The sequence below is a fragment of the Dacryopinax primogenitus genome (genome assembly GCF_000292625.1).
Source record: "Dacryopinax primogenitus strain DJM-731 SS1 chromosome Unknown DACRYscaffold_8, whole genome shotgun sequence".
In the NCBI taxonomy this organism is placed as follows: Eukaryota; Fungi; Basidiomycota; class Dacrymycetes; order Dacrymycetales; family Dacrymycetaceae; genus Dacryopinax; species Dacryopinax primogenitus.
In genome coordinates this window covers 575,376-592,780 of record NW_024467205.1, presented here as the reverse complement: position 1 = coordinate 592,780, position 17,405 = coordinate 575,376, and the positions used below count along the sequence as shown (strand labels likewise).

At 51.3% G+C, this 17,405-nt stretch overlaps 7 protein-coding genes across 7 annotated transcripts; 1 reads left to right on the top strand and 6 right to left on the bottom strand.

The window, feature by feature from the left end:
* Positions 1–1,327: 1,327 nt before the first annotated feature.
* DACRYDRAFT_94635 (uncharacterized protein) lies at positions 1,328–3,272 on the top strand. The gene is made up of 9 exons (XM_040777234.1): positions 1,328–1,410; positions 1,462–1,562; positions 1,614–1,710; positions 1,762–2,076; positions 2,124–2,224; positions 2,272–2,419; positions 2,471–2,642; positions 2,690–2,879; positions 2,934–3,272. The coding sequence occupies exons 1-9, from the start codon at positions 1,339–1,341 to the stop codon at positions 3,211–3,213; spliced, it is 1,476 nt and encodes a 491-aa protein (XP_040629142.1). The 5' UTR covers positions 1,328–1,338; the 3' UTR covers positions 3,214–3,272.
* Positions 3,273–3,553: 281 nt separating this feature from the next.
* On the bottom strand, positions 3,554–6,295 carry DACRYDRAFT_21952 (WD40 repeat-like protein). Its single transcript, XM_040772621.1, has 15 exons — positions 6,064–6,295; positions 5,982–6,015; positions 5,860–5,926; positions 5,796–5,810; positions 5,643–5,748; positions 5,528–5,594; positions 5,411–5,473; positions 5,292–5,355; positions 4,979–5,245; positions 4,859–4,928; positions 4,641–4,810; positions 4,356–4,582; positions 4,125–4,308; positions 3,951–4,076; positions 3,554–3,902 (listed from the first exon to the last, which is right to left on the bottom strand). The coding sequence occupies exons 1-15, from the start codon at positions 6,077–6,079 to the stop codon at positions 3,603–3,605; spliced, it is 1,776 nt and encodes a 591-aa protein (XP_040629141.1). The 5' UTR covers positions 6,080–6,295; the 3' UTR covers positions 3,554–3,602.
* A 434-nt stretch (positions 6,296–6,729) lies between these two features.
* On the bottom strand, positions 6,730–8,194 carry DACRYDRAFT_51979 (MFS general substrate transporter; the record flags this gene model as incomplete). The annotated part of the gene is made up of 4 exons (XM_040775076.1): positions 6,730–7,147; positions 7,197–7,624; positions 7,678–7,734; positions 7,787–8,194. Coding segments are annotated over 4 exons (1,311 nt in total), but the record flags the coding sequence as incomplete, so codon positions are not given.
* Positions 8,195–9,057: 863 nt separating this feature from the next.
* On the bottom strand, positions 9,058–11,259 carry DACRYDRAFT_115978 (MFS general substrate transporter). The gene is made up of 7 exons (XM_040770106.1): positions 11,179–11,259; positions 10,919–11,124; positions 10,462–10,870; positions 10,356–10,412; positions 9,879–10,306; positions 9,456–9,828; positions 9,058–9,408 (listed from the first exon to the last, which is right to left on the bottom strand). The coding sequence occupies exons 1-7, from the start codon at positions 11,227–11,229 to the stop codon at positions 9,235–9,237; spliced, it is 1,698 nt and encodes a 565-aa protein (XP_040629139.1). The 5' UTR covers positions 11,230–11,259; the 3' UTR covers positions 9,058–9,234.
* Positions 11,260–11,854: 595 nt separating this feature from the next.
* DACRYDRAFT_66292 (uncharacterized protein) lies at positions 11,855–13,154 on the bottom strand. The gene is made up of 5 exons (XM_040775809.1): positions 12,860–13,154; positions 12,518–12,810; positions 12,358–12,468; positions 12,156–12,308; positions 11,855–12,101 (listed from the first exon to the last, which is right to left on the bottom strand). Exons 1-4 carry the CDS (start codon positions 13,083–13,085, stop codon positions 12,168–12,170), a joined length of 771 nt encoding a protein of 256 aa, XP_040629138.1. The 5' UTR covers positions 13,086–13,154; the 3' UTR covers positions 11,855–12,101; positions 12,156–12,167.
* Positions 13,155–13,527: 373 nt separating this feature from the next.
* Positions 13,528–16,193, bottom strand: DACRYDRAFT_99923 (asparaginyl-tRNA synthetase). The gene is made up of 4 exons (XM_040777640.1): positions 15,744–16,193; positions 15,557–15,694; positions 14,039–15,509; positions 13,528–13,984 (listed from the first exon to the last, which is right to left on the bottom strand). The coding sequence occupies exons 1-3, from the start codon at positions 16,110–16,112 to the stop codon at positions 14,406–14,408; spliced, it is 1,611 nt and encodes a 536-aa protein (XP_040629137.1). The 5' UTR covers positions 16,113–16,193; the 3' UTR covers positions 13,528–13,984; positions 14,039–14,405.
* Positions 16,194–16,458: 265 nt separating this feature from the next.
* DACRYDRAFT_51816 (uncharacterized protein) lies at positions 16,459–16,839 on the bottom strand (the record flags this gene model as incomplete). Its single annotated transcript, XM_040775060.1, has 2 exons — positions 16,459–16,597; positions 16,646–16,839. Coding segments are annotated over 2 exons (333 nt in total), but the record flags the coding sequence as incomplete, so codon positions are not given.
* Between the last annotated feature and the right edge of the window lie 566 nt (positions 16,840–17,405).

Here is a 17,405-nt window from a genome sequence, read left to right as displayed (position 1 = left end):
GACTGTCTCTTCAGACTTGGTCTCTTAGGATCATCCACAGGTACCTATACTGTAGATAGGTCTTAGTCATCAGGTCTACACCACTTCCTTGTTGCCTGCTTAGACTCTTGGCACTCTTAGGTGAGCAGACTTAGTCAGCCTGTGTTGCCCTAACAGCTAGACTGGGGAGGCAAAGTGCACAAGTGAGGGCAGTGATGGGAATGTCAACAATCTTGTGTCTTGGTAAGGCTCATGAGAGGACAGGTTGCCTATAAAAATGGTGACATGGACCTCCTCATGATGGTGACCATATGCTACTAAGGGCCCATTTTGGGTCAGCTGATCATGGGAACATCAAAGTATTTCTTTGATTTACATTCCACCATCTCTCTCTGCAGCCGAAGTCTCTACAATACAAGCCTCAATAACATCCAATTCAGGATGTCCATTACACTCAATACCCCCCTCTTGCTGTACTCCCTTCCAATCATTTATGCAATCAGGCTCCAGCCATCAGTGCAGCAAATGTCCCTCCTTCATGCCTGTGGGGTGAAGCACAACAAGTGTGCCATTCCCTCACTATTTGCATCATATCTTTAATTCTGCATTATCCTTAAACCCAGGGAAATGGAGTCTGCTGCCCACAGTGCAGGAGTTTCTGAATCTGCACTGGCCAAGTACTGCCATCTGAGTGCATCACACACCAACTTGGAGAGGCGCTTCTAATTCTCGTGCATGATCAATTGTAATTCAGACTGACTTGGTCTGAATTACAATTGATCATGCACGAGAATTAGAAGCGCCTCCAGAAAAATCACCCAGCTTCTCTGAGATGTTTGCAGAGTCGGATCATATTTCAGGTTAGGGTTACTTGGGTTAGGTGTTGTTACATAATCCTTCTGCCGGGCTGAAGCAAGGGTCTTTTGCGCGCAACACGCCCAGTATAAATCGCAGCTGAGCAATGCCCGACCACCAAGAACACCATATACTTTCTTAAGCTCCCTCGTTCTCTGTACATCTGATAACTCTCTTTTGTCTGCGAGGAACATGGAGGAAGGTCTGCCAAAAATGCGCGCCATCGACCGGTTGTCAGAGCATACATCTCGAAGCACATTCAGGTTCGGCGGCAAACTCAAGCGCCGCCTGGTAATCGTCACCGCTTGTGTATGCTTCGTGACTTTCTTTGCATACCTTGGTGCGAAAGCTGGTTATGCGATATACCCGGCACCATCTGGATATACTCGAAACTGGCGACCGCCAGAAACAACCTCCACACCAGACCTACATGACGACGAGAAGCTTTGCCCGATCCCCATGGATCAGCAATCAGAGGAGACTGTGCAGTGGGGGGAGAGGGAGATGAGGGAGATGATAGCGGAGACGAAGGGATTCTACGTGCGCGACTGGAGCTTAGGTTTAGGATGGAGTCAAGTAAGCCGTTGTGCACCATGATTGAGGAACCGCTGTCTGAAGCGCATACAGATGCGTTTCATCATACAAGCTGCTGTATTGCAAGCGGACTTGCTCAACCGCACCCTGGTGCTGCCGAGCTTTGTATATGCTCGTGAATGCGAGTTTAACGCGTAAGTTTTGTTCTTAATTTGCCAAGAAGTATGCACTCACATTGGGGTTAGCGCTGCTTGTTCAGCATTTGCAGAATTCATGGATAGAGATGGTACATTGGGGTACGGCGGACATACGGGACGAGATGGGTGGAAGATCCCGCTCGGTGTACGATCTCTCTATCTTCCAGACTGTTATCGAATGTTAATGTATGCGCAGGTAATGATCGATCTCCCCAACCTTCGCAGCCGACATTCTGTTCTTCTCTACTCCGAATTCTATCCCCTGTTCGGACTCTCTGTCTCGACCGAAAACTGGTCAGGGACATTCAACCGACTCTCCCTGATGAATACTGGTTTGTCACTGTACACCGTCGGGAGCCATCTGTACGAACCGGTGGATACGATGCGTGTTGATAAGCTCGTAAAGCCTCCGACGCTATGGGAGGGAGGAACGGAACTAGGGGAGAAAGTGAGGAAGCGATTGCAGCAGACGATCGGCGGCGGCGGGGCGCTCGATTGGGACGATACGAAGGTAAACAACATCTGCTTTTTTCCAACGAACAGCTAATTTCGCGCCAGATTCAACTCAGCGGCGGACCGATCGACGTGGGGCATGATTGGGAGATTCAGAAGGCTCTGAACGAGGCAGGGAGCGCGGTGGTGTACTCGTTCAAGGGAGAGTGAGTGCCTTCTTCTCCTGTGACCGTATGGTGCTCATATTCATCAGACTTCGGATGGACTTTGTCAAGTCTGTCGTGCACCCCACGAAACAGGTGGGGTTCTCATCCGCCTTGAGCGGTTTTATTGAGGAGTTTGGACACGTGTGGCAGGATGTGCTGCATATGGAGGGAGAGTTACACCTATGGAGAAAATCCGTGCGTCTCCGTGCTACCCCGCTGTTGCGTCCTGACAACTGTTCTGATTAGGGTGGGATGCGATTCACCACGCAAGCGGCTATGGAGGACTATCAGCGCACTGCGGTGTGGGACCTCCGACCGCCGATGCCTTTCATCAATCTAGCTGCGAAACTTGACCAGCGTATGCGAGCTGTGAACCAAGGTCGGTTATGGCTCGGAGGACACATGCGGCGACGTGATAGTGCGTAGTCAACCTTCCTGTTTACACTAGACTGAGTGTGGTCATAGTGGTGCAGCTTGCCTGGGTCATGGAAAACGCTTTGCCCACCCACATCAGGCGCATCAAGGACAAACTTACGCACTCTCTGGATATCATACGTCAAGTTCGGAACAGCCATGATATTCTCCCATATGAAGTACCCGGTGTCATACCAAATCGGGAGATATTGGACAGCTCTCCACCGCTCGGAAACGATCAGTAAGCACCCTTTCCACCGCATGTTCGACCATCGCTTTGACGCGTTCGTTTCAGGATCTTTCTCGCCACGGACGCACAGGACGAAACCTCTGTTAAGCTCCTCCATTCGACCGGCGTGGTCCTCCTATCCGACCTCCTTACCCCGGCCGACCGCGCTTCTTTGGGCCACTTTGCCCAGTATTTAATGTTCGGCGATGTACAGGCTGTGCTGGAACACGAGTTGCTGGCACGGGCCGCATTTTACTATGGGCATGCTATAAGCGCCGCTAGCGGCGTGATCCTTGAAGCTAGAGCACGAGCGGGGATCGATAGACGTTTGGCGCAGATTGATTGATTGACTAACGTCTTAGAATTTGAATGACCATGTATCACGTAGTGCATTTTTACGACTTCATTCTACACCCATCGTTTTCCATCGATTATGGTATGTTGAAACTGTTCACTCTGCACTACATGGCGTAATGTATGCAAGAGCAATTTGGAAATGTTTCTCATCATGTATGTCCAGATATTGTCGAATATCTGCGGCTACTTGTTGATATCAGACCGCATTCGCACAGAAATCTGATAGAATTGTCGAAGAATGGGCAGGTAGTGGAATCACGGCCTGCCAAGACTCGTACCGTTCTCGAGCATGTGAATGGTTCAAACCACCAATACAATTTGAGATACAACCATCCTCGCATTTCAATTCATTTCCAGGGCAAAAAAGCACAACAATCCTCAATCATGGAACTTAATCTCCCACGTCCTTACACACCCATCCGCACCAGCACTTGCAACGATGTTAGGGCTCACCCATGCCACTCCGGAGACTCCACGAGTTCCCGCATTCTTGATTGCGATGTTGCTCATCGGCTTGTCCACGCTCCAGATATAAATATTCGTGTCTAGAGAACCAGATGCGGCATGTTTGCCGTCCTGTGTCCAGGCGATTGACGAGATACGCCCGGTGTGGAACGTCCATCGCGATGTCTTCACCTCTTTGTTCTCCACGTCATATAGCACAATGCGACCGGTCGACTGCTGCATGTCAGTCATAAGATTTGGGTCTGTATTATCACTACTCACGTCGCCTGCTGCTAGAAGCTGCCCACTGGGAGAAAACGCGAGCGCTGTGATCATCCCCCTGTTGGACTCCAGCTTGCCCACCTCTTTCGGATCAGCGCCTTTCTCAAACAGGTAAACCTTTTGATCCTTGCAGAGCATGAGATCATGTGTGCAGATAAGGCTACTCGTACTGACCTCAGCACCAACTGCAATGAGGGTTGCAGAAGTCGCAACGGAAGAGGGGGTAGAACCGACGGGTGTTTTCGACAGAACTTTTCCCTCTTTGATGCATTCCAAACCTCGGCTGGTTATGACATAAATGCCATCCATGTCGCAAGCGACATCCTTAGGCTGACCATTCGTACCAACTGACATCAATCTGGAAAGCTTTCAGAAGACATTCAACGTGGAGGGCGAACAACCCACGTAAATGCACCAGTTCCCAGGTCAATCTCCCTTACGCAATCGTCGAAGCTGGTGGAGATCACCTTATTCTCGACAGCAGCCAAGGCGGTCACTTGGGAGGACGGACCGTCTCCTTTAACGGATTCGGCCCCATTGTCAGAGAAAGACACCACGCGACCATCGTATGAGCCCGCATACATGGTGCCGGATAATGCGGCAGTGAATGCAGTGATAGGCCGTTGAGCGCCCTAGTTAATGCTGCATAAGCTAACGGAGCAAGAAATAATTTTGAGAGATGGATCTCACATAGAGGATCTGCCGAGGCTTCTCCGCCTCTCTGCGATCGAATACGCTTAGATCGCCGGAGAGGGAGAGACTGACAATGTCCTCCTGCACCCAGGTATTGCCAACTTGCTGATTGTGAATGCCCGTGCCCACTGTCCAGGTGTTGATAATCTTGTGGGTTTCGGCATCCCCTGCATGATATCAGACTACAAATTGTGAAGTGCAAGGAGACGACTGACATAATTTCACAGTGCCATCGGTCGATGAGGTGGCGAGTGACTTAGAGTCTGTGCTCCAACTACATGCCATCTAGTCAAATGATAAGAGGCAGCGACTGTATCTATCTCCATCGGACGTACCACTGTGGCTGAATGTGCACCTTCTTTCAACTCTATGATCACATCTCCAGTCTTCCCATCGTAAAGAAAGACTTTGCCGTCCGACCCTCCACTGGCGAACAGATCGCCCGACGGGGCGTAGCGAACATCCTGAACGAAGCGTGTATGGGTCTTGATCGATTTCTTGTACTTGTAGGGTGCACCTTCGAAGAAGGCGATCTGTGCATCATCAGAGGCAGTAACGGCTCGGAAGGGTCGTTGGTGGCGAATCGAGACAGCATTTATTGGCTGCAACCGCTCAGCGTGGTAGTCTCTTCCTCTATAGGTGGCGCACCTTAGAATGACCCATAATCTCGCCCGCAGAGTTTCCAGTATCGAAGGTGAACACGCTTCCCATGCTATATCGAAAAAATGTTACATACACTCTTTCTGGATGTAAAGAGACGGACATACCGGCTCTTCCCGTCTCCCACCGCAATGATGCGTTTGCTCTCGCCATCCCACTCGAGGTCATTTCTAGACACGAAACCTCCATGAGCTACTCCAGGACACTTTCACTGACATGCCCACATCTTGATCCCAGTCTTGACCTCGTTCTTCAGTATTCTGTCGGCACCGACCGTGTCCCAAACTCGGACTGCAACATACGTCAGACGAGGCAAACGTAGCATGTGCATGGACGAACCATTGCCAGCAACGTCCCCAGAAGCACAGTAGTATCCAGAAGGGGAGAACCGCGCAACAGTCGCAGGTTGAATATGGCCAGCATAAGTGCTGTTACCCGCTGGGTCCTGACATGGGGTCAGCCTCTAGACAGGCCCTCATAGAAGCAACCCACAGCCAGATCGCGAATCTGAATCCTATATCACCAAATGCACGGGTGGGGGAATGAGTATGCGCACAACAACAGTTGATCCATTCGTATAAACTAGCTTGCTGCCGGTCGCGCTCAATTTGGTTGACACACCTCTTGCGTCCGAGAACGTCAGTTGATGTCGGTAGCCCAAGGTGGGGATTCATATACCTTTCAGTAGTCGGATTGCATGGACAAAGCTTGCCTAATGACCTGATCAGCAATGTGTATCGCTCCAAAAGTCCTGCCGTACCTTGCGTGAATGACATTGTAGAAGATGCAGACACTCGACAGAGATGGGATAGTCGTAGAGATTGGGCTTGATCAACGTACAGATGGGACGGGATGCTGTGCACTTGGTCGCAGTCGGAGTCGACGTCGTTCGCGCAGCGTATCGATTAACGCGGTCGACTGGTAACGCTGCGCAAGAATCTAAGCACGGTCGTGGTGTGTAACCACCGTCGTTATGTCGTCGTCGTTGTAGTCGGCGTTGACGGCGAATGATAGGGGTGCGTTCTCTGTGACATTGGTCACGTGAGCGCATACATCTCATCGACGAGGAGAGTTTGACACATGTTTGTGTTCTTTCTCCTTCATCAAATGTCCGGAATGCCATATACCCATTGTTCTATCTCCGATCTCATTCATTATTCACCGTGATCGCTTCATTCCTCACATTCCCCTTTTTGAAACACAAATTGACTCTACAGCAGTGTCTCAATCGTACAAAGTGCCCTTTAACTCAATTTCTGCTTCTTCGCAATCAAAGACACGATAAACCCTGGCGCACAGAACGCCGTTGTCGCCACCATCATCATCTGGAAAGCAGCACCATAAGACTGTGCTGCAATAACCTGGACATCTGGCGGGAGTGATTCTATATTCGAGACTTGAAGCAATTGGGTAATGTACTGTGATATCATGGTAAACACGAGTCGACGCTTCCGACATGAAATAAGCGTACGGGGATTGCAGATGAGTTTGCCAGTAGGCTGCGCTTGAAAAGATTGGTGATGATACTTCCTTGCATGGCGACACTGAGAATTCCCCCCATACTCCTACTCCACATGGCCATAGTTGTAACCGTGGCCAGGAGGTCCCGCGTCACTTGGCTCTGGGCACTCAGAATTGTGCTCTGCATCAAAAACCCACCCCCTAACCCAGTGAGCACGAGCAAGACGTATTCGACGGCACGCGGGTGTTGTCCATTGAGCATGATGAGGAGACCGGTTCCGAGCAGGTTGATCAAGCCTCCGATCCAGAGTATGCCTCGTACGGTGCCCGTGCGGGCGATGATCAACCCAGAGAGAGTGGAAGTGAGCAGCAGAGGCATGACGCTGTTAACATGTCAGTACAGACCGTTGCAGCACCCGATCGATAACGCACTAAGGTAACACTTCCAACCCGGAGATGACTTGCTTGTCGTGTCGAACTATTTGATAGTACGACGGAAGATAGATGAAAACGCCCATCAGAGCAGACGCTGTGAAGAAGTTGTTCACAGTGGTGGTCGTCACATTCCTGAATTTGAACATCTTCATGGGAATGACGGGCAGTCTAGGGATCTTGATTTCGTATATAATGAACACTGGGACCAGGACCCAGCCGACCACGAGAAGCGCTACGATGACAGGACTGTCCCATTCATAGACAATGCCGCCCCAATTAAAGGCAAGGCATATCGCGGTGACACAAACTCCGAGGATGACGAGGCCACCGAAGTCAATATCAAGCCAACTGACATCCGGCTTGGTCGCATAAGGCAGCTTCTTAATGAATGCCACTAAGATCGCGAGGGCCGGTACAGAGATGACCTTGGCGGAACAATATCAGCAATGAAACACAAACAGAAGGCGCTAACGCATACGAGATTGATCCAGAAGCACCACCTCCAGTCGAAGCTCACAAAGATGCCGCCAAGAAGCTATATACAACATTAGATAGGATGCCCCGTATCAGCGATGGGACTGGCTCACCGGTCCAAGGATCGTAGCAATCACAATCCGCGCATACATGATACCCATGTAGTTGCCCCTCTCCCTCAGTGGAACGAGCTGGCTTACAATGACCATGATCACGATCATTATTCCAGCACCTCCCAGTCCGGCAACTGCACGGGCACAACACAGCCATATGAAATTCTTGGACACGGCGCAAAGCAGGCTTCCAAGCTCGAATATGAACACGGAGACGAAGAGGACAGTGCGAGAACCGATCAGATCCGTTGCACGACCCCACATTGGTTGAAACACGGTATTTGTCAAGAGGTACGACAGGGCGATCCATGCTTGCTGGTTAAGGGAATTGAACTCAGAAGCAATCGTAGGCATCGCAGTGGCAACGATTGACGTGTCCAAGTTGGCGAGGAAACCGACAACAGCAAGCCTAGCACGTGGTTAACAATCAGGGTACATGCATGAACTGATCCAACGTACGAGACAAATGTCAGTTGCAATTGCCACTTCGACATTACTGGCAGTGGAGGACCTAGCTCCTCGGGACGAGGTGCTGCTGTAGTAGGCCCCGTCTCACCTCCATCCTCGACGACGGTGGCAGTCTCGCTCGGAGGTTGATGATTCGACGACGCTCCAGAATGAGCATCCTGAGCGACAACAGCTCGTCTTGTTGTAAGGGGTTTGAGTGCAATCTACAAACAATAGTCATTGAGAGGACCAAACCTTGGCGAAAGTGACATACGGACTCGCTATTGTGAGTGTTGACCCTCTCTAAGGTAGTAGTAGAGACCTCGGTCATGTTGGGGACGGTTCAGCGCAGTCCAATCTTCTATAAGCTCAGCACAGATATATGTTGTTTTGCCGCCTCATTGGCGTATAAGAATATGACAGAGATCGTTGACAGATATATTTATATCTTCGGCATTCGATGACGGAGGACTGCGGCGGGAAGGCTCGGGGTAAAGGGTGCAACGACGAAGAGGGACCGGGAGTCACCGTGGGGCGAAAAGCAGGGGATCATATTACGTGATAACTGCTGACTCGACTATTTATTCTTCTATACGTCACGTGATGTTTCTCCTTCTCAGGCGGCCGCAGTGAGGTGTCGGATAAATAGACCTGTGATCGAAGTTAATATTCTCAGCGGCACAGTCGTCATGTCTCAACTGCCGATCAGACTCATGGCTATCGAGGCACCGATCACCGCTCCGATGCATTCCAACCTCATGCGCAAATAACTGCATTTAAATACAACTCAGGTGTTGTCCCAATTTCACTTCCAGCAAAATCCTCTTGAATTAACCCATCGCAACTATTGGATTACGGAGAAGGACAGGTCGAACTTTGACTTGCTGAAGAAGTTGCAGAATTAAACCACACCTCGCAATAGGTCGTGCTTTCAGCATCTTTCCACCTGCGTTATTCCACGGACAACCACATAACGCTTTCTCGCTTTACTAAGCGACTTCCTAGCTCAACTTCTCTTTCTTAGTGGCCAGAGATGCAATGAATCCTGGTGTGCAGAAGACGGTCGTCGCCACCATCATCATCTGGAACGCCGAGCCATAAGATTGTGCGGCAATAACTTGCACCTCGGGCGGCAGAGATTCGACATTTGACGCTGCGAGCAGTTGATTGATATACTATCTCCGGAGTCAGTAATTAACTTTCTCTCCTCGAGCGAACTTACAGGTAGTGCGGCCGGGGTCTCCAGAAGGCTCCTCTTGAAAAGATTGGTGATGATACTTCCTTGCATTGCGATACTTATGACTCCTCCCATACTCCTGCTCCACAAGGACATAGTTGTAACTGTTGCAAGAATATCCCGGGGAACTTGGCTTTGAGCGCTCAAGATAGTACTCTGCATCAAGAACCCACTCCCTAATCCGGTGAGTACCAACAAGACGTACTCGACGGCACGGGGGTATCGACCGTTGAGTAAGATGAGGAGACCAGTTCCGAGCAAGTTGCCTATACCTCCAACCCAGAGCACACCTTGCACATAGCCGGTACGTGCTACGATCAAGCCAGAAAGGGTAGAAGTGAGAAGCAGCGGCATAATGCTATGACCGATATCAGTACAGGTAAAGCACTCATCTACTTGATGACGCACTAGGGGAGAACTTCCAACCCAGAGATGACTTGCTTATCATGTCGGACGAGTTGATAGTATGATGGGAGGTAGATAAATACACCCAGCATAGCGGCCGCTGTGAAGAAATTGTTCACGGTGGTGGTTGTCACATTCCTGAATCTGAACATCTTCATCGGAATGAGCGGCAGCTTCGGTACCTTGATCTCATATATGACGAAGACGAGGACAAGGGCGAAGCCGACCACAAGAAGTGCGATGATGACGGCGCTGTTCCATTCATAGACAATGCCACCCCAATTGAAGGCAAGACAAATCGCAGTGACACAGACTCCGAGGATGACGAGGCCGCCGTAGTCAATATCGCGCCAAGCAATGTCGGGCTTGGTCCTATTAGGCAGTTTCTTGATGAATGCCACTAAGATCGCAAGAGCCGGAACAGAGATTACCTTCGGACAACTGTCAAGAAATGCGTGTAACTGAGGACGGTACACATACAAGGTTGATCCAGAAACACCATCTCCAGTCGAAGCTGACAAAGAGGCCGCCAAGAAGCTTGGTCACAGTTAGAAGTTACTCCGAACGAGTGATGAGATGGACGTACCGGTCCAAGGATCATGGCAATAACAATTCTGGCAGCAAAAATGCCGATGTAGTTTCCCCTCTCCCTGATGGACACCATCTGAGTCAGTATGACCATGATGACGATGGTGATTCCTCCTGCTCCAAGTCCGGCAATAGCACGCGCACAGCACAGCCATATGAAATTCTTGGACAAGGCGCAAAGCAAGCTTCCCAGTTCGAACGTGAAGACGCATACGAAGAGGATGGTGCGAGAGCCGATGAGATCCGTTGCACGACCCCACATCGGCTGAAACACTGTGTTTGTGAGAAGATAAGAGAGCGCGATCCATGACTGCTGGTTGAGCGAGTCGAACTCTGATGCAATCGTAGGCATCGCAGTGGCAACGATCGACGTGTCTAGGTTTGCGAGAAAGCCAACAACCGCAAGTCTAATAAATTGTTACGAAAGTTCCACACTCATGAATTCCCCCACGTACGATACAAATGTTAACTGAAGCTGCCACTTCGGCATCACTGGGAACTCCGGATCTGCCTCCTCAGGGGTAGAAGCTGGAGGAGCAGTGTCCGTTTCGCCTCTACGTTCGATTGTCGTGCCTGTCTCACTGATTGGCTGGACAGCTGATGATGCTGCGGTGTGTTGTCCTGGGTCATTGCCTACTGAATTGATGGGCTTAAGTGCGAACTGCAATGATAATGTTATTGGATTCGATAGGGAGACGGAGTGAAACAAACATACCGATTCGCTATTATGAGTGTTGACTCTCTCCAGGGTAGTGACCTGAGACATCTTGGCTCTGATTTGTGTTGTGGTCACATTCAATGTGTCCTTTCGATCTTATAAGATCTCGAGAACAAGAACTATTTATAAACTTTCGGCCTTGCGTGACGACTGCGGGCGGCATGCAAGATGAGGTAGGGACGAATGGAAAGATTTAGGTTACGTCATTGGGGCTGACTCACACTATTTACCAAACACATCACCTGATCTTCTCTCAGGCGCCCGAAATCAGATCGGCAGCGGGTTTCACTGCATGTCCCCTGCACCGGCGCAGTCTGAGGAAGGGACCGTCCGGGTGGGCTGCCGAAGTGACAACTCACGACCGAAGGCGGATTGTCGAAATAAGTTTTCATTGTCACATATAAAGATTAAAAGAAGCCCAATCAGAATATCTGTGGGCGGTAGGAGGTTGCACCTAGATGTGTCATTCTCCGCAGTTCAATAGATGGGCGCAAGACAAGCAGCAGCAGATATTTCCAGAGGAAGAGGGAAGTCTTTTCGGTGAAGCGAGTCTGGCGATACGATCCCACATTGCAATCTTAATCCACGCGTGCCACGCTGATTGAGTGCCGCGAGCGCAACATTGCAATCTTGAGCCACACATGCTACCCGGATTTGAGTGCCGCGAGCGTAATGGTGTGAGACATACCCTATTCCGCAATGGAAACAAAAGTACTAGTCTAGTGGTAGCACCAAATGAGGCTCATGATGCCGCCAGCCCAGAGATATCTCCGAACGTGACCCTTCGACATCGGGATATCGATAGTAGTAGTTGCCAAGAGAGCTGGACTCGCACTGGAACACATGCTGTCAAGTGAAGAGCGACTCTCTATGATCAGCATTATTAGAAGATCTAGCCAATAGCGTCGACAAGCAACAACCTGGTCGAGAAGATCGTCAGTATGTGCAGTATCATGCACTTTCGACTGCCACACACGGGTATTTTCTCAATAATCTAACGGTAGTACATCTACTTTAGAGACAGCGCCCAAGAAATCCGTGATTCTCACTTGGTCCAGCGGACGATGGTACAAGTCTGATCGTACCCCAGCGTGGGACTTGATCCGCACAGGGTCGTATGTCGCGAACTGATGTTGTCAGCATCCTATATACCATGACAGAGGGAAGAGGGCGTACGAGATCTTGTAACGTCGTTTTGGACGTGCTGTTTTGCCCTTCCATGTATTGCAGAATGTAGTGAGTGAAGCTGTCGATCACTGCTACCCCGATGTCTGCGTCGTTATGATGCTGCCGTTTTATCAGTGGTCTGGGATTGGAAGCAATGGCAAAAACATACAGAGTACGAATTCTCCTTGAGCTCCGAGCTCCCAGTCGCAAGTATATTCGGTGAATAGAACTTGGTATACATGGTGTTCGCCTGGCAAGTGTCGACCATAAAAAACAGTTCGTTATAACGTCTCTTCTGCCACATCTGCTCAAATGCATCGGCAATATCGAACGCGGAGATCTCCTCGTTGTCCTGAAATTTGAGGAACTCGGCCCCTCCGTGCCCTGTCATGTACACGAAGACGTTTGAGCGGGCGTCGGTGAGTAGTCGCTTGGATCGTGGAAGGGTAGGGGAGACACGCCCTGCGAACTTGTGCTCAGTTCAATGCAAGGGCAGCTGAAACCGACGCACCTGTCAACAGTCGTATAAAGTTCTCCACCGTCACCTCATACCCCCGATAATCGACCTCTATGTTATCCCCATACAAGTCCAGCTTCCGGTCCGCATTCGCAAACACAGTCCCTGGGAAATGATTCCTCGCGTTGCAGGCGACATCATCAGCGAGCATGAGGATGATGTTACTATCGGGAATACCGAGACGCTTGACAGTGCGGTACATGCCTAGGGTGTTGGCCATGTGTCGGTAGTTAAACCAGTACCGGGAGGCACAGACGAGCACGGCCCAGTTGTTGGTGTGCTCTTGGGTAGGGGCGAAGAAGGCGGCAGCAGCATCTTGGGCATGTGAGGACGCAAGAGCTTGTGGTAATATGCCAGACAGTAGTAACAGTAGCAGTGCCAATAAGCCAGAGGGTATTCGTATTAACATTGTGCAAGACGCTGACTGAAGACCGGTGCAGGGGCGATCTCACCCAACGGAGCCGAGTAAGGGACATGTTTGTTCCGAGCGGAAGCAGTGTAAGTGTGTTTCTTCACCTCGCCACTCTCTCGTTTATAGGTCTGGTCTGATTCCGTGATCTCTTTGTAACCGAGGCTTGTATGCATCCGAAACGGATGCATTTTCGTGTCGAATTATTCATGTCAAGACCTGGGTACCAAGGGGTCCCAGAAACTTCCATCACACGACGACCAACGACAACTCAACACCGCCAACCAGCACGTCAAAAGTTCAAAATGAAGCTCGTCAGGTAAATATTTCTCTTCTCGTCGTGCACCCCCTTGCATATATCTGCGAGGACGTTTGTGGGCGCACGACGTTGTTTGCCGGTCTGCCACGCCGGGCGCACTCCTTTGGGCACGTCCTGTGTGGAGATTCGGCTCTATTTCCCTCGTTGGGCTATGGTCGTCTTTGTGCGGTCATTTTGTGTCTCTTGACTGCATTTACGCGTCTATTTGTGTTATAAACCGTCTTTCGACGGCGTGACAAGACCTGAGCGGCACGGCACGGCAAACACGTGTTGAGTACCTCTATTATGGCATAGTTATGCTAACAATCTTCAAGGTTCCTCATGAAGCTTAATAACGAGACGGTTACAATTGAGCTCAAGAACGGGAGCGTTGTGCACGGGACGATCACTGGTACGCATATTGGTATTCGCGCTCTTATCCTTAACTGACACAGTGGTCACACAGGCGTCGACGTGCAGATGAACACCTACCTGAAGACCGTCAAGCTCTCTTCTCGCAACCGCGAGCCTACGACACTTGACAGTCTCAGTATAAGGGGTAACAACATCCGGTATTTTATCCTTCCCGACTCCCTGCCGCTCGATACTCTGCTGGTGGACGACGCGCCCAAGCCCAAGGGGAAGAGGAAGGAAGGAGAGGCCGCAAGGGGTGGACCTAGAGGGAGAGGCGGTGATAGGGGCCGTGGGAGGGGCAGGGGAGGCGGACGGGGACGGGGGAGGTTCTAGGTGTTGCTGTACTGATGCTACGTACATTACCGCCCTTGTACCATATGTTAAAATGTCTGGTTATACCAGATTTAGGTCTTTGCTTGCTAGAGCACCATATTCCCCGCCCACCGAGGGAAGGGAATACAGTCCCGAACGCTCTCTATACCCGTAACCCAGCTCACTAGTCTCTCCCAGCCCATCCCATAGCCACCGGTAGGCACCCCGCCCCATCTCCTCAGATCCAAGTACCATGCATACTCCTCCCTGCTCAGGCCGTGCGCTGCGAGGGAGGCCTCCAGCATCGGAAGGCGGGATTCGCGCAGAGATCCGCCAGCCAATTCCCCAATGTGGGGTACGAGGAGGTCGAAACATTCTACTGTCTCTATTTCCCCTTCTTCAGAGGTTTCAGGCTCGGTGATACGCATATAGAAGGGCTTCAGCCCTCTCGGGTAGCGGGTGACGAATACAGGTCCCATGAGACCAGCCAAGTACTTCTCGTGCTCGCTCTGCAGTCCTTCACCCACCTTGGGGTCGTACTCGAAGTGTGTCCCCTCGGCCTTCGCGCGCTGAAGGAGGCTGATCGCATGTGTGTAAGAGATCCGAGGCCAGGGGGTAGAGGACCAAGTGAGCAACGGGGCGAGGGGGTCAGTTTCGGAGGAGGGAGAGGAGGACCGGAGGAGCTGGACATCAGCCCGCAGTGCTGAGTTGGACAGTAGCGAGCCAAGGACACGTTTCACACTCCCCTCCAGGACGTCCATGACCCCCTCCAAACCAGCGGGAGGTTCCACCCAGCCCATCTCTGCCTCCAGCATCCAGAATTCCGCTAGGTGTCGATGGGTCAGACTAGGCTCAGCGCGGAAACAGGGGGAGAGCGTGTACACCCTTGAGAGAGGGGGGGTGAGGGCTTCGAGGTGTAGTTGCCCGGAAACGGTGAGGTAGGCCGGACGATGGAAGAACTGGGAGGCGTGGAGGACGGAATGGGGCTTGGGAGCGGATGGGATGCGAGCAGAGGGAGTAGATGAGGGAGGGGTGGGTTCCGGAGAGGCGAGTTCGGTCGATGTTTGATTTTCCGATGTTGAAGGGGCAGGGGAGGAGACAGAGGCAGCATCCCGACCCATAGAGTATGGCTTAACAGAAAACACCTCCCCCGCACCCTCACAGTCACTCCCCGTCAAAATCGGCACATTTACATTCCAGAAGTCGTTTTCCTTCACACAGATCAGCTGTCATGCTGACATTTCGGAGGGGGGCGCACCTCGAACCAGGCATGGATTTCGCGCGCGAGGAGGGAGCGTACACGGAGGAGAGAGATACCAGTGGGGAGGCGAGCTCGCAAATGCGCGTTTTCTCTGAGTGTTTCGGGGCGAATTTGTTTATTTTGTAAAGGGTAGGTCTGCAGAACGGAGTCAGTGATGAGCAAGGGAGGTAAAACGATGACATACATGCACATCCAATGCCCCCACAACCCTTGCACCTCCTTCCTTAACGGAAAACTCCCATTCTTGCCCGCTTCCCCGACTCCTCACCAACTCCCCCTCTAACCTCACCGAACAGCCCACACTCATGCCCTCCGCCTCTCGAGGTCTCAGGACGGCCTGCAGAGGTTCGTGGGTAGATCCATCTGAGAGATGCAGGAAGGCGGTGCGCTTTGTGACCCGCAAGGAGGTTAGGTGACCGTAGATTGTTCGGGCTCGTTGCGGGGTAGGAGCGTTGGAAGGGTTATCCGTTTCGTCCGAACTTGGTGTCTCTGGAGCAGATGCGAGCAGCTGCTGAATGGTAGGCGGCAATCTCAATCCTGCCAGTGAGCTCATTCCCCTCCCCCTTTCCACCCCATAACAAAGTCGTGTTAGCGCATGGGTACAAGATGTAAGTCGGGTGCTCGAGAGGGCTCGTAGCATCCCTGGCAAGATGAGAGAGGAATGTTGTAAGTGGCTGTGGTGGAGAAATGTAAGTCGCGTCGAGGGCGCGTGGGTCACATTATGCATATTTACCATACACTCGACGAGGGGAGGAAACAATTCAGTAAGGAGGGATGGTGTGATTGTACATAGTATGATACACAGAGGGATTTGGCTACCGAAGATCACTTTCATGCTCTCTTCAACCTCAATACGTTTGCTGACTCCACTACGATCCAGAAGGACCACACTGGCACAATCAATCAGCACACAGTTCAGAAATGCCTAAGGGAACAGGCTCACACGTCCCAACCCAGAAGCAAACCGTCCTCATTCCAGCAACTACGCGCGTCTCCTGCCTCGCATACGCGTAATTATACCCAATCCTCAGTACCGCACTACCCGGCGCTCAGCACCAGGTAATCATAAAGCCAAAAGAAACTCACTATCCCAAAGCGTAAGTGTTCATCACCCTTCCCCTCAGACCTGCAAAGTTCCCGCATACCAGTGCGGCGACAAGGATCGGAAAGCTCTCGAGGGCGTTGGTGTGTGACGCGCTCAGACGGCGGTATTTGGCCAGTATGGGTTCGGAGACTCCTGCACTGCGGGCGGCGGACTCCATTTCCCTGGGTTTAAGGCTAAATGTAATTAGTGAGATGACGCAAATACCGAAGGAAGAGGACGTACTTGTTGTGCTTCACCCCACATGCGCGAAGGAGGGACATTCGCTGCACTGATGGCTGGAGTCCGATTGCGTAAATGATTGGAAGGGAGTACAGCGAGAGGGGTTATCGAGTGTAATGGCATCCTGGATTGAATGTTATTCAGGCTTGGACGGACTTCGGCTGCGGAGAGAGGGATGCTTCTATGTAAGAAACCATCGTCGTAATCCCGTTGTAGGAGAAACACCGTTCCCACGATCAGATGCCTGTCCCTGAATGGGCCCCTTAGTTGTATATGGTCACATTGAATTGTCAGGACTTACACGGGCGCCGTTCCTCGATGACTCTCACAGCCTCTCTTAGGAAGGCAAGGTAACAACCGGCGAATTACCGGTGCGTGGTCGAGGAAGCTTCACCATTTTTATAGGCAACCTGTCCTCTCTCTCTACTGACTCACTCTCCCCTTCTTCCTCAGTTCAGTAGGAATAAGATGGCCTCTCTCGACCTCTTCTGGCAAACGCTGGATACCCCTGGCGTAGCGCTG

Bases quoted from the DNA above. Each gene is read 5' to 3' on its own strand.
- DACRYDRAFT_94635 (XM_040777234.1), top strand. From the start codon at position 1,339: ATGAGGGAGATGATAGCGGAGACGAAGGGATTCTACGTGCGCGACTGG. The intron at 1,711-1,761 runs GTACGATCTCTC...ATGTATGCGCAG, and splicing joins GGTGGAAGATCCCGCTCGGT to GTAATGATCGATCTCCCCAA. The intron at 2,225-2,271 runs GTGAGTGCCTTC...CATATTCATCAG, and splicing joins GTGTACTCGTTCAAGGGAGA to ACTTCGGATGGACTTTGTCA.
- DACRYDRAFT_21952 (XM_040772621.1), bottom strand. The intron at 5,927-5,981 runs GTATATGAATCC...CTCGGACGCAAG, and splicing joins TGCAATCCGACTACTGAAAG to AGGTGTGTCAACCAAATTGA. The intron at 4,309-4,355 runs GTGGGTTGTTCG...AAAGCTTTCCAG, and splicing joins CTGGGAACTGGTGCATTTAC to ATTGATGTCAGTTGGTACGA.
- DACRYDRAFT_115978 (XM_040770106.1), bottom strand. From the start codon at position 11,229: ATGTCTCAGGTCACTACCCTGGAGAGAGTCAACACTCATAATAGCGAA. The intron at 10,413-10,461 runs GTACGTCCATCT...ACTGTGACCAAG, and splicing joins TTGCCATGATCCTTGGACCG to CTTCTTGGCGGCCTCTTTGT. The intron at 9,409-9,455 runs GTAAGTTCGCTC...CTCCGGAGATAG, and splicing joins AGACCCCGGCCGCACTACCT to TATATCAATCAACTGCTCGC.
- DACRYDRAFT_66292 (XM_040775809.1), bottom strand. From the start codon at position 13,085: ATGGCCAACACCCTAGGCATGTACCGCACTGTCAAGCGTCTCGGTATT. The intron at 12,811-12,859 runs GTGCGTCGGTTT...ACAAGTTCGCAG, and splicing joins CTTTATACGACTGTTGACAG to GGCGTGTCTCCCCTACCCTT. The intron at 12,309-12,357 runs GTACGCCCTCTT...TGACAACATCAG, and splicing joins AAACGACGTTACAAGATCTC to TTCGCGACATACGACCCTGT.
- DACRYDRAFT_99923 (XM_040777640.1), bottom strand. From the start codon at position 16,112: ATGAGCTCACTGGCAGGATTGAGATTGCCGCCTACCATTCAGCAGCTG. The intron at 15,695-15,743 runs GTATGTCATCGT...TCCGTTCTGCAG, and splicing joins TGGGGGCATTGGATGTGCAT to ACCTACCCTTTACAAAATAA. The intron at 15,510-15,556 runs GTGCGCCCCCCT...ATCTGTGTGAAG, and splicing joins AAATCCATGCCTGGTTCGAG to GAAAACGACTTCTGGAATGT.